Here is a 14,466-nt window from a genome sequence, read left to right on the forward strand (position 1 = left end):
GATGCTCGATAAGGTGTCACCAAATGGTGCCAGGGGGCACCAGGTAGCCCCTTAGGACCACTTGAGAAGCCCGTGGGACAATTCTAATGATAGCTCATCAGTGACATGTGTCTTTGTGTAAGTGCTGTTGCCAGAGGAAACCAAGCTTCAGTTATCAAAGTGTTTCTCTGTGTTTGGATGGCAAAAAAATAAATACATCAGAGGTAGGAACATACAATAATGTTGTGGAGCTGTCGTGCTTTATTTCCTCAACAAGTGCACTGAAGATGGGCTGTGGATTGAATGCCAAGCCACCAAAGGAGTGACTCAAGAAGAATCGTATTAAGGTCAAGGTGTGGCCTAGTTGGTTTCCAGACCTCAACCCGACAGAGAACCTGTGAAGGGAGCTAAAGCTTTGCATTTGCAGGCAATGGCAAGAAACGTGAAGGATTTAGAAAGTTTCTCTCGAGACAAATGCAACAAAATACCTCCTGACGTACGCAAACATCATCAATGGTTTCTTCGCCAAGTACTATTTTACTTGTTGACCAATGAGGCATTTCACTCAATAAATTACACCTCACACCCTTTTTATTGTGTTTTGACACATTTTTGATTGATACTCTTTATCACAATTGTCACGGTGGTCAACTGCGTGCACGTTCTCCTAACTGTGCAGAGGTGCAAGATTTGATTCTGGCTCCGGCCTTCCTGTATGGACTTTGCATGTACTTCCCATGCCTGTGTGGGTTTTCTCTGGGTACTCTGGTTTCCTCCCACATCCGAAAAACATGCACGGCAGGTTAATGAAACCCTCAAAATTGTTCCTAGGTGTGATTGTGAGTGTTAGTGGTTGTTCGTCTATGTGTGCCCTGCAATTGGCTGGCAACCAGTTCAGGGTGTAGCTCGCCTACTGCCTGAACACAGCTGGCATAGTCTTCGACACGCCCGCGACTCTCACGAGGATAATCGGATCAGAAAATGGATGGATGAATTAAATTGGAACTGAAGTATATTGTCGCCGATTAGCCCAGAAACACTAGAAATATCTACCATGTTATAGTGTATGTAGTGATATTTTTAAAGACAGAATTCAGGGAACATTTTACTTTGAATATTCTTACTAGCTGTTTCCTTTTGCCGCTCACATAAACTTGACGATTCTGCCTTGTGGACCTGATAAACAGGTTTTTGCTGAAGGTACGCTGCTATTGAGGAGAAAAGGAAATACATAGATCCATGCAGCTCACTGTGCGTCACTGGGACTGTCCAGGTGACCTGGACTATCTCAAAAAAAAGGCCTCATTTGCATAACACATGAGTGCTCCACAAGGTTCATTTGCCTGATGTACTTAGAAAACCATTAAAAACACAAATGAAAATGAAACGTCCGCTGAGATGGTTGAGGAATATTCGTACATACATTAATCAAATTGTACCATTTGATTCATTTGAGACAATCTGAAGGATTTGGCATGAAAAGTTGGCATTTTAATTTTCTTTTAAAATTAATACATTTTATACCTGCGGACGAGGGGTTAGAGCAGGTGTGTGCAAACTACGGCCCGCGGACCAAATCCAGCCCGTTGGTCTTTTTAATCCGGCCCGCCGAAGGTCGGTACAGAATGAAGGTTCGATGTCAATGACTGCATTCATTTCATTTGGACTTGTAATGACAGGCATTTCAACGCCAGGTGGCACAGTTACTTGAAGTTTCAGAGCATAGGGAGTCAAGTCAAGTCAAGTCAAGTCAGCAGTATTTATAGAGCACTTTCAAACAGCCATCGCTGGAAGGGGGAGACGATAAGGAAGCCCGCAGTAGCGCCAAATCAAGCAAATCCGTTCGATACGACGGAATACTGTACTCTTAAAGTATGAAAAACGTGCCAAAAAATGCAAAATGCTGCTTTTTAAATAAAGAAATCCAATTAATATTATGTCGAATTTAGTTCACCCTTTTGATCCGGCCCTCCATAAGATTTTCTGGTTCTCATGTGGCCCTATGCAAAAAATAATTGCCCACCCCTGGGTTAGAGCGTCCTCTCGGTACTGAGGATGGGGTCGGAATCCAAGCTTTGGCCGCCTTGTGTAGAGTTTTTTACGTGATCTCGTTCTTTGTTTCAGACATTAGAGTACCTCAGCATTAATTTACATGCTCTAAGACTTAAAACTAATTCTAGATATACCAATTAATGTATAACTGTTCACCTTTGGTATGCAATTCCTGTAATTGTGTTGGATGTTTAATCTTTGAGAATTCAGCTCAGTGAGCAACTGCAACTGAAGGTTGAGTACACCTTTTCTAGTTTTATTCTTGTGTGACAGTTGAGAATATAACGAGGTCATTTAAAGGGGAAGTCAAGTCAAAAATGTTCACTAGCCTTAAACGATTAATATCGAGTTTGTGGAATATGACTTAAGCAGCCACGTCCACCTTTTTTTATCCATCTCAGGGGGTGGCCATTTCGTCACTTGCTGTTGGCTGAATATGTCATGAGCGTGCCTAAGCGCTCATCTTGTAAATGTCACATGACCAAACCCACAAAACAGGTGAGCTTTGACGGTTGTTACCTGAGCACTTAAGTCAGTCGTGAAACTCAAATATTATAACCGAAAGTTTATGAAAACAATTTGCAATTAGCGCACTACAGTACTTCTGCTTATAAGACCATCTAAGAGTGTTCATCACCCCCTAGTGGACATTTGAAGAACTTTTGCACCGGCCCCACGCTTTGGCGTTGTCTGGGCAACAGTACAGCATGCGCAGACAAAAGCAAGAGTTTGGTCCTTCCTTCCACACTCGCAAGCGACCCCGCTATCTTTATTTAGCATTGAAATAGCACTTTTTTCAGACAAGGTTCTACGAGGGAAGTCAAAGATGAGCGACGCGCCGGTGGCTGACAAAAGTTCCGCGGCCCCCCCACGAGAACGCAAGCCGAGCGGAGGGGTTGTCAAGCGGCTCAAGTCGCTGAGGAACCAAGTGGACAGCAGGCCCGTCACCGAGGAGGACCTGCGGGCGCAGAACGGAGCCGTCACGCCGGAGGATATCCTCGGACTGCGGCTGCCCACACGAGGTTTGACTCCCTGCAGAGCCTCTTGGAATTGGCCCTTTTATCGACCCCCTTAATGACACTGCGTGGGGACATAAATAACCTCTTAACAGCCTACAGAATACACGGCGTGAACAATTAAAGTCAAATTACAGTCAGAGTTATTGGATAGCTTTTGCCATTGAAAACCCTGTTCAAATTTAAGCGTGAAATGAAATGGTAGCTGCAGGCGACAATATTTTCTTCCTCTCCCCACTAGTGGGTTTCCGTGCCATTAGAGCATTAATTTCAAATCCTTGATATCCATCAAGGTGCTAGAAAGAACACTCTTGTCCTCTTTTTGCCCGTTAGGCAATTCAGCCTGCACTAGAAGAACGACTATACCGCATGACGGTTTGACGTCCTAACGGGCAAAACTGTCTGTTATCATCGCAGGCTACCTGTGTAAACCCGAGGACAATATTTATAACATCGACTTTGTACGCTTCAAGATCAGAGACCTGGAGACGGGCACTGTTCTGTTTGAGATCGCCAAACCTCCACACTCAGGTAACCCATCGCTTGGCCTCAGCTTTAACTTCATCGTCAAGTGATGATTACAAAGCAACATACACTCACCGAACTGAAACTACGCCTCAGGGTCGTGTATGTCAAGAGGGTTTGGAGGTTGATGTCGGATGAAATAAAAACATCTCCCTTTGCTATGGCTTGTAGAGGAGGACAATGAAAATGGAGCGAGCGATGCGAGCACGGGGCGGTTTGCACGCTACCAGTTCACCGGGGCCTTCCTGCGCCTGATGACCGTGGGAGCCACGTGAGTGACTTGAGTTACTCCTCCACAAACCCCGTGACTTCAATCTGTGATCTTCTCCGTCTTACCAGAGTGGAATTCACCGTCGGGAACCGACCTCTTAACAACTTCCGAATGATCGAGCGGCACTATTTCCGAGATCGCCTACTGAAAAGTTTCGACTTTGACTTTGGCTTCTGCATCCCAAATAGCCGGAATACTTGTGAGCACATCTACGAGTTCCCTCCGCTGTCCGAGAGCTTGGGTAAGTTGCACCGCTGCCGCGGGCCGGCGGCGGTGTAGTGGTTCACATAAATAGAGCGGCGTTTCCATTGTTGTCACCCAAAGTAGAGATTCGCTCACACGGTGTGAAACGTGGGCCCGTTTAGTTGAACGCAAGGCTATTTTTCTGTTGTACGAGTGTCAACAGGTGGATACACGGGCGCATTGTACCTTCTGCAATCGAGTGGACAAGTATACTGATGTCGCTAGCGTAGACCAATTAAGTGAAATTGGATAATTTCCCGCACCGCCGTTGAGGAAAGACTTCACAAAGAACATTTGTCAAGCTAACATGAGATCACGTCTCACTCAAAAGACCATTCGCAGTCTCCCTGGGATTGACCGACAACTAATTCAGGGCATAGTCACCCAGTCTTTTGCTTTGGGAACTTAAAACCCTGATCTGACTTGGGTTTCCACCGTGGGGTGTGTCGTTGTGATGGAGATAAGTGCGTCAGCTACATTAATAAGGTGACATCATCGGAACATGGCAGCGTTTGCGTAACCCGCCAGTGAATCCAACAATGGATGAGAACTGTGACAAAGCAAACAATACAGGACATTCACCATTTTGGGGGGGGGGGGGGGGGAATAAGCTTTGTTTGAGGATCCCTTTGTCTTATTATCATTCCGTTACTGTTGTGACAATTCTCCAAAACAAATGACTCACTGCAATGCCAGTGGAAGATGGTACAGTACAGATCGGTTATCTACGCCTTGCGGCCACTTCGTGGTGTGGTTTGCTTCGTTTTTTTTTTTTCAGCGTTCTTTGTTGGGGTAAGAAGTGGCATGCAAAACACAGCTGATGCTGGGTTGAGCACCTGGAAATGATGGCCGCTGAAGATTACTGTCAACTGGGAGAAGAGAGGAGTATTGCTGATGGGAGATTTTGAACCTTACTGTCAATATATGGCTGCTTTCTGCTCGGCTGGGTGCATCCTTCTTCAATTCGGATGCTTTAGAAAATTTATGCTCGGGGGTGTGGACTGAAGATTGAGCCATTTGCTGTCGATTTACATCCTCACCTTTCTGTCCAACACGTCCAGCGGTGTGTGGCTTGGGGTTATTGTGGCCGTTGTGTGACAATGAAATTTGAATTGTTTGTTTGCCGTGGTTGGCAATTCACTAAATCATGCTGGCCTGATTTAATTTGACATTTATTTTTCTGCTGCCGCAACCATCCCATCTACGATCTCCAGCTTGATTCTCCATTTAACTGTTATCAACTATAGCATGGCCAAAGGAACTGAACTGTCAATTTGCCTCCAAAACGGAACCTTTTTGCACATTATTGGCCCTTGATATTAGTACAGTTACAATGGGGTGTTGTAAATTAGTGCAAATTGTACCCTGAGGGGAAGAAATAGACACCACCTCCACCCTATTTCTTTCTATCGCTGAGTTTGAAAAAAATAAAACACTATACCTGCATATGGATCTCTAAACAAGCAAACAAAAAAGGGAACTTAATAGCTTGTAATTTTCAGAAGACACACAAGCCACTTGACTGAATGGACGTTTTTTTCCAGTGTAGCTTCCCGGAGGAATGGATCTGTGAAGTGGAGGGAAGATCAGAGCGATCAATAACCTCTCCAACACGTCATGCACATTTGAGCATTGTATCAACACCCGCCTGAGGGGAATTTAAAGCCTCATTTTAGTTGTTCACATGAAACCATGACTGCTCCTCCTCTTGTATTTCATGGAAATTTCCTCAGGAATAAGAAAGGACCTCATAGTCATCTAAAAACTGCCATTCCATTTTTTTCTTATCTTATTTGATGTAGTTTTCAACATTGTACTCGTGATTTTAACTGCTTGTTGTAAGGTGTCCTTGAGTTTCTAGAAAGGCGCCCACAAATAAAATGTCTTATTATTATTATTATTATTATTCCAAATGTATCACCGGTCATACCTCCAACTTTTGTGATGTAGGGATGGCTAACTTGCTTGTGTTGTCTTTTGTTGCTTCAGTTCGTCAGATGGTGGACTCTCCCTACGATACCCGCTCCGACAGCTTTTATTTTGTGGAGAACAGACTGGTCATGCACAACAAGGCTGACTATGCATATAACGGAGGGCAGTGAATAGCCGCAAGCGTGTAACACTTATGAACGGCAACACGTTTATGCACAGGTAAAACGCAAATGCATGCATATACTTGGCCATGCGGGTGTATCTCAATGAATCAAGAATATTGTGGAAAACTTCATTTAATTCAGTGACATATTTCATGATTTATTTTTTTATACAGTAATTTGAATTAATAACTAAATCAATTAGAATATTACAGAAAGCATATAATATATATAATTTTTAAAATATGTAGAAATTAGGTAGGAAAAGTATTTCCCCATGTGCCGGTATATGACTGGAGCTACAGAATAAAGAGTTTTTGAATTGAAGTAATGAAATTTTTAACAAAACTATTTTATGTTATTCAAAATTATTGAGATGCACTTGTATTAAAAAAAAATAATAATATTGAGTATGTATTGCAATCTTACTTTGCCCGGTGACTGCTGTGACCTAATAGGCATTGCTGTGGTGATCTCAAATATGCTTGGCCTCATTTTAGTTTTTTTTTTTTTTTAAAGATGTCCTTTCAATCAAACATGCAGCGACACCCACATAAACACACAAAACAATTTATTCAAGCCCCGAGTGTCACAGTGTGTTCTCAGTGTTTGTCAGAAGCAGCTGCTCTTCTGAGCTACCACCCCCACAATTCACTCCAGACAATACCAAGGGAAAAATAGAGGCTCAATCTACAAAAACACTCCTGTCAAACACACATGGTCAGTCTTGCGACCCCCCCACCCCCTTGGCCACAACCTATCGGGCTTTAACACCCTCGCATGAAAACACAGACAGACAATCATGCTGTAAGAGTTCATTCACTCAGTGTTATGTTCTTGTACTTGTCTACTTTTTACTCACCGTGTAAAACGAAAATAATCCTGATTAAGTGGTGTACTAGTCTGTAAACAAAACAAATGACCTTAAAATAAGAAATTTCAAGTCAAATATTTTCATATTGAGTGTCTGAGCCTTTGGTTGAAAGTGAAGGATATGTTACCCATCACATTCAAGAAGAATAAGATTTTGGAAATCAAACTGAAATCTTGAGTGCTTTTCAGGAAAGCTTGTGTTGGTGTTCATATTAGTGATCTTGTTTGAATATAATGAAATAAATGAACATTTGCAGATTAAAGAGTACAAGAGCCTCGGTTATTTCAATGGGGTGGGCAGAAAAAGGGCAGCACCGCGCGTTTAGGGGTTAGCACTTTAGGAGTAGGCTTTCCTGTGTGGAATTTACATTTTCCCCACGTGCTTGCGTGGGATTTCTCCACGTACCCGAACTTCCTCCAGCATTAAAAAAACACGGATATTCGGTTGATTAAAGACTTTAAAAGCCTAATCGATGTGAAGTGGACATGAATAATGCTTGGTCTGTCCTGAGATTGCCAAGGCTAACTTTGTTGTGCTGATGGGAAAGTAAATTCCTGTTTTTGCCACCAGGGGGAGTAAGTCTACATGAGCACTTTTGGTTTCAGTTCCGTTTCTTGTTCGGCTGTAAAAAAAAAGAGCACGGTGGTAAGTTTCTAGAAATATAACTTGACCGGCTAACGTTGAGACATTTGTGTACAGTTTGCCTGAGTGGTTTTATAAAAGGCACATCAGATATTTTTTAAAACGACTTTTGTCGTGGAATTGTAATTTTTTCTCACGCTGTTTTCTTTCAACTGTGTTCATCCGTCTCATGCAGTCTCTCTCAATTTCCGTGAATCTTTCCAACAGTCATGGCCGAAATCCCATTGGTCCCTTTCTGTCTTTCTTCCTACACCTGTGCGACTCTCCCGTTCTGTTTTCCCCCCTTTTTTGTCGGCCTCTCTCACCTGGTAACCAGACCTCCGGAGAGCGGGGTTGAGTTTCCACTTTCCCAGAGATGAGGACAATCTGAGCCACACAAAGATCCACAATGGACCCCCTCTGCGCTCTCCTCCTTACACACACACACGGTGAAATGCATTTCACACACTGCTTGACAAAGCTCCCTTTCCTGTCCACTCCTTCATTCAATTTAGTCTCTCATTTTTCATTTTTTTCTCAACTCTTTTCTTTTTATCTCACATGCTAGTTAGGCATCCACATAGGGTCTCATCATACCACAAGCCTTACTATAGAACCGAGGCCCTTCTGTAATCACTCATGCGGAATGAAATCAGACAACGAGGAGTCCATAAAGGATACACTATGATGATTATCATGATTGAGTTGATTGTAGTATGTGTATGTGGCCCATCTTGCTTCCAGTACACCCCGTTTGGCTTTGCTATGTTCTGCGCCAATCCCAGAGGCTGATTGGCTGAACACGCTAACGTTGCCACTCAAGCCAATTGCTCCTGGCCAGGTAGTGGACAGAGAACAGTAGAAAAAAAAAAGACAATCAAACCGCCTGAAAACGCTGAGGCGGACTGCAAGCGGCAGCCATTTGTCCTTGGGGAACCCTTCCATGGATTTGTATTTGATGTCATAATTCAGCATGAGACCCTTCAAATAAAGCATGACGAGATAGACTGTGAAGGCCCAATGTGTCAGTTGCCAATTAGCCCACAAAGATCTCATAAATCAATAACCACAGCTTTTCATCAGGCTCGCTGGAGGCCTGCACAAAGTGCAGCACGCAAGTAAAACAGCTGCGCTCGACCGGACCACGTGTTGTGTTTGATATCAATCTCACAAAAACATCATGTCAGTGGGTGTAAAATTAGCATGCAAACACAAGCGCTGCCACATGTATTTATTGCACTTTCCAACTTCCCAGGGATGATTTATATGTTCCCAAGGCTTCGTGGAACAGCAGTCAGTGGTGGGTCGGCGCGCGGAAGCAACTGAACAAGTGGGAAAATTCAGTTGCACTCCCACTCCTCCCACGACACACACACCTTCTCATGTATGCTGATGAGTGATTCACACGCTATAGTGATTAGGAGCGAGAAGCTCTGGTCTGTTGAAGCTTCCTTGAAACACACACGGATCTGCACTCAAGCAGGGGGACATAGAGAGGGAGGGTGCAGTAGTTTCCTATAAATAGCAGCACGGAATGGCGATGAGAGGTCCGGTGAAAGAAAAAAAAATAGAGGGGGGGAGTGGAAAAAGGATTAAAAGAGATGCAGGGACACACTGCACTTTCACTTGCGTGTGTTTTTGGAAGGTTCTTTGGAGAGAGGTACGTATCATGCCACCGATGAGCCCCCTTGCCCTGAGAGAAATCATCTTTCCGTACACACTTCCTCTTCCTCTCATTGCGCTCCTTTTTTTGCAAGGTGCTGCTGTGACAGCCACTGCGCGTTAACACAACATTGCCTGCATCTTCCGATAAAGAGATAATGAATCACCGCAGGCTGGTAGCACAATGCTCTCCAACATCGTGACTCCATCTGTCTGTGTCATGATGTCATTTCCAGCAACTGCTTTAAGTGACATCACCTCCACCCCGAAATTAAAAGGGGGTTTAGGGCAGAAGGAAACATGGAGGGGTTGTAGAACTGTGAATAAAACAAAATCCAAGATCAAGAAGCTTACAGATAGCTCATTGTGATACAAAAGTGCCCTCTTAAAGGTTTATTTGAAAAAAAAATGGTGAGACACCAACCTAATTTCTAAATAACACAACCATAACAATAACGATCATCTTTTTGCGATAATCAACAATCCACATTTTCCAGAGAGCGGTCACGGGTAACAGGCTTATGGATCATTTAAATCTTTCAAGTAGCTCATGTGGATGTTTTTGGAATGTGGAAGGAAAACAAGAGAAAAAACATCAAGCATGCTATGTGGATAATGTGTGCAAACGCCACACAAGAAGGCTGTAGCCGAGATTTCAACCACCTCTGACCACTAGGGCACCGTGCTGCCCAAAGGGTGCTGGAGCCTATCCTAGCCGAATCTGGGTGAAGGGCAGACTACATTCTGGTCTGTATGAAATTTTGCTACATCTATCACATTTCTTTTATGATTTGCCTTTATTGTCAATGACCAGCACAACACTCATCGTTGAAGAATGTCAGCAACTTGTTGAGCCTTGACAATCCTCGTTCTCGGACAAGGCGGCAAGTAGTGGAGAAGCGAAATCTTAATTTCTTCATCACATCATAAAATTGTCTTCATTTGTTTTTAGAAGAGTCGTCTAACTGTGCTAACGGTGCACATGAAATTGATGAGCCCATCATCGAGACGTTTCCGGACATCATCTTGACAAGTTGACATTCCCCCCATTTTGCTTAGAGTGTACTTCCGCATCTTGCCCAAAGTCAGCTGGGATAGGCTCCAGCTCACTCATGACCCTTGTAAGCTTTTGTGGTACTGAGAATGGATGGATGGATGGATTCTCTCCCACCGACAATAAAACAACTAAATCATACAAAAAAAATAAACAACAACATTGACTTTGCAATTAAATCACAATTTAAGATAAGCTATGTTGGTATTATGATAAAATATTGTATATACTGGCACGGTGCCATCAAATCGGCACTGCTCTGCCTCCCACTGGTGGAGAGTTGCCACTGTTTGACTTTCCTAAAAGTGAGCTACCAATTACAAAAATCACCGAAAGTACATTGGCTATGATACTAATTTCCTTGTTGCGAACAAAGATTTCGGTATATGTTGTTTCTGTGGTAGAAATGGGGGCGGGGGGGGGGCTTCCCTAAAAGACGCGTGTGTGGTCTTACAGCGTAGCGATGTCGTGTGCTTACGCTCAGACGGCCCACGGATAGAAATAGTCCCGTGTCATCACGGTAAATACTGTACTATACTGTAAGTCGCGGTGTGTTCATGTCTGCAGGAAGTTCACAGCCACCTTCAGAAGCCTCTTCAGAGCCTTCCCGCAGCGCCGGCCCAGCCGTTTGTTTTGTGTGCGAATGATTAATAAAAGGTGAACTCAACCCTCAGTCGGTGGTTGACGAGGCCTGGTAAGCTTCCCGGCAACCTCTTCCTTCCTCTCCCTTTCTCTCCCCCCTTTGTCTCTCTTCGTTTGCCACACCTTCCCCGGGGGAATGGAGGGTTTGTGGCTGGAGAAGCAAGGTGGGGTTCTTGGCTCCAGCACAGGTGTGCTCATTTCCGCCCCCTGTCCTCTCACATCTAATGATTTCTTCCACACGCCACCTGTCAAGTTGAAACTACGCCCATGCCAAATGATGCATTCAATGTTGGCCCTCCTGCTCGTTTTTTGGTGTTGTTGTTTGATGAACTAAACATACCATACATACTTGGACACACGCTGGATTCAAAGATGTTGAAACGGTTGTGTTTGATAGATGTTTTGAAGTGAGAAAAAAAATCGTTTTGGGAACGGCGTCACTGTGACATCAGACGACATATCCGATAGGAAAGGAGTTGGGGGAGTGATTTCAGACTGCTAACCGCAAAAGATTTGGGCCGACCTGTTTCAGTAAACCACATCGAGAAAATGTAGGGGGGGGGGGATCTCCCAGTGTCCCCCTTTTTAGCAGTTACTCATCTCCTCCACCTCCTTCAAATTAGCAAATACAAGCCTTTCTTATGCAGTAATGACAAATCCATATTACCTACTTCACATCCAAACCCTTCAGGCAACTTCCTTGTTGACCACTAGCAAACCATTGTTCTCTTTTTTTCATTCATGTTTCTCGTGGTATGTATTTGTATTGTGGCCAAGATTTTTTTTCCACACAAATATTTACTGCACTTCTAACTTTACTGCATTAACATGACACAATGATCATTGGACTAATATACAAAATCGGGTTACATCATTGTCGTAGGAGTGATTGGATGAATATATTTTCGATTTGCAACACTGACCCAAATCGTTATTTTCATTTTTATTTTTTGATTGGAGCCCAAAACCTATTATGGTATACTTAATCAACAAAACTGTGCATATTCACTTGCACATCATTTGGGAGCTCTGTAAAAAAATGGTTGATTTCAGCAAAGCAAGCAATAAAGTGTGTAAAGTATACCACAACTCTTCATCCTTGGGAACAGGATAAATTTACAAAAAGTATGTATTACATACAGTATCTACTTTAACTATGCAAGTCATTTTACATTCTTAATATTCATAACTTTCATGCAAGTACTAAAATGTACAACTAAGCATAGCAACAGTATAATGAGAGAAAATCACAGTAAATTACTCACCCTTTGCTGACCCGTGATGTAGTTGAAGCACATAAGGAAGCATAGAAGGAAGCTGGCTGCAGGCGATTTGACTCCATACTTAGCTTTTTTCAACATGCGGAGCGTAAATCTAGGTATACAAAACATCAATTTATAGTATACGTTGTCGATTAAAATTCAAAAACAATTGTGCGCTCACCAAATTCTCATTGAGCCGCAGTCTCAAAGAATACGCACAGTCATGATTTGACCTCTGGAGTGTTGTGCGAATTTAGAGGGAGAATTTTTCAGAATGCTTCTGATCAGATTCTGAACTGAGGGTCATTTGAACTTAGAGTTGTAATTCACATTTTCCTCATGCGAGTCAAGTCTCCAGCCTCCATCAAAGCCAAGAACCGACTCTGTCACAGCTGCCGGCTTTTCACATGCTGAAAAGTCTTTTTCTCTGGCTTCTCCTTCTCAGCTCTCTTTCAAAGTGCCCCGAGGCTGGTGCGGTACAGGTCCCAGGCCCTAAGAGGTCAAAGTTCACACAGAGACAATGGGTTCACACTGTGGGTCAGTTGTGGTCAAAAAAACAAAAAAAAAGAAGGGGTGAAGACTAGTTTGGACAAACTACCGCAGTGTTTTAAGGGCAGAGGACTGGCAACAAAGCACAAGGGACACGAGAAGGAGTATGTTTGAAAAATAGAACTGAATCATCCAAAAACATTACAGTTGGAAAAATGCACCAAAAAACACTTCTTTCTTATGATCCTTGTTTGTTATGTTTAAAATACAATTAACGTCATCGAGAGAAGTGAGTTCCTACTTTATTGTACTTGCTCACATCCCTCAAAGTTGTTCATGCTGCTCCAACACCCTGCTGACTTCCACCCCCCCTCCCCTTTTTTTTAATCCAGTACCATTGATCATGCATGCAGAAATTGAGCACGCCCAGCCAACAGGATAGGTTAGCTGCATGGCGCAAGGCCCTGTCCTACATACTGTTCCCTCGCTATGGTCCACCGGGCTAGAGTCACACCCTCCCCCTGATTTGCCTCACACACATGCGCACACACACACACATTTGACAGGTGATTGTGGCTTTCATTTCTGTGATTAAATTCACACCGTCTTTACAGTGAAATAATTTCACCATGATTTATTTGGCTTTGGTCACAGTAGCTCGGCTCAGCTGACCAAACTCTCCCCCGGTTGAGAGTGTAGCTGACGTTGAGGTAATGCTGCTAATCTTCCACTTAGCTGGTTAGAGCTGTCTGTCACATGAGGTTGACACCGCAGGAGTAAATACTGTACGAAATAAGGACCAGTAAAGACCGGAATGGGGTTAGATGAGGTTGAACTTTGGTTGTGTAAGAAGCGGTTTTGAGATGTAGAGCGGTGACCAAAGCAGTTTTGAGCATGATGTATTGGAATGGGCACTGGGTAGCTTGAAAAGGTGTGCCGAGAGGTCTTGGAGGGTTGGGCTCGACGGGGATGAGTGTTGAAGTGCGAAATGCGGAAAATATGGTGAATGGAAAAACATTTTAACCACCAAATTATTTTAGTTCATTATTTTTGCAACGTTTAATCCTTTAAAATCTTTATCATCATATTATACGGTGGCACTGGTTAGCATTCACAGTGCAGAGGTGCAGGGTTCGATTCCAGCTCCGGCCTCCCTGTGTTGAGTTTCGATGTTCTCCCCATGCCTGCGTGGGTTTTCTCCGGGTACTCGGGTGTCCTCCCACATTCCAAAATCATGCCTGGCAGGTTAATGGACCACTCTAAATTGTTCGTCTATGTGTGCTCTGCGATTGGCTGGCAACCATTTCAGGGTGTCCCACGCCGACTCACTGAAACAGCTGGTATCGGCTCCAGCATGCCCGTGAGCCTCGTGAGGATAAGCGAATTAGAAAATAGATGGATGGATTACATAACTATAATCAGGCCAGGGGTCCTTGGTTTGAAATTATGAATTGCACATGTTGAATCGGTTTACTCATTGTCATTTGAGTGTTTTATATTTATGGCCTAAATGTGTTTTTTTTCTGACCAAACATTTGTACTAGTTAGAATTTTACTCGGTGTTGGTTAATGATGAAAATGTACACCCGTGTAAATAGAAATAAGTTTGGCTCACTTCAACTCCAAGTCCTACCTCCGCACATGCTCAACAAATCATCTATGCTTCATATACTTTGGTGTAAT

General features: G+C 43.4%; 1 protein-coding gene across 2 annotated transcripts; it reads left to right on the forward strand.

Annotated features, from left to right (window-relative positions):
• Window positions 1-2,654: 2,654 nt before the first annotated feature.
• Window positions 2,655-7,315, forward strand: LOC127607465 (protein unc-119 homolog B-like). 2 transcript variants are annotated; one of them, XM_052075809.1, is made up of 5 exons: window positions 2,688-3,053; window positions 3,465-3,578; window positions 3,744-3,843; window positions 3,912-4,084; window positions 6,076-7,315. In XM_052075809.1, exons 1-5 carry the CDS (start codon window positions 2,858-2,860, stop codon window positions 6,186-6,188), a joined length of 696 nt encoding a protein of 231 aa, XP_051931769.1. In that variant the 5' UTR covers window positions 2,688-2,857; the 3' UTR covers window positions 6,189-7,315. The 2 variants fall into 2 exon arrangements, with proteins under 2 accessions (XP_051931770.1, XP_051931769.1); XM_052075810.1 differs by lacking the exon at window positions 3,465-3,578 and having other exon boundaries at window positions 2,655-3,053.
• The last annotated feature ends 7,151 nt before the right edge of the window (window positions 7,316-14,466 follow it).

This window comes from Hippocampus zosterae, chromosome 9 (genome assembly GCF_025434085.1).
Source record: "Hippocampus zosterae strain Florida chromosome 9, ASM2543408v3, whole genome shotgun sequence".
Taxonomy (NCBI): domain Eukaryota; kingdom Metazoa; phylum Chordata; class Actinopteri; order Syngnathiformes; family Syngnathidae; genus Hippocampus; species Hippocampus zosterae.

Bases quoted from the DNA above. Each gene is read 5' to 3' on its own strand.
- LOC127607465 (XM_052075809.1), top strand. From the start codon at position 2,858: ATGAGCGACGCGCCGGTGGCTGACAAAAGTTCCGCGGCCCCCCCACGA. The intron at 3,579-3,743 runs GTAACCCATCGC...TATGGCTTGTAG, and splicing joins CGCCAAACCTCCACACTCAG to AGGAGGACAATGAAAATGGA. The intron at 4,085-6,075 runs GTAAGTTGCACC...TTGTTGCTTCAG, and splicing joins TCCGCTGTCCGAGAGCTTGG to TTCGTCAGATGGTGGACTCT.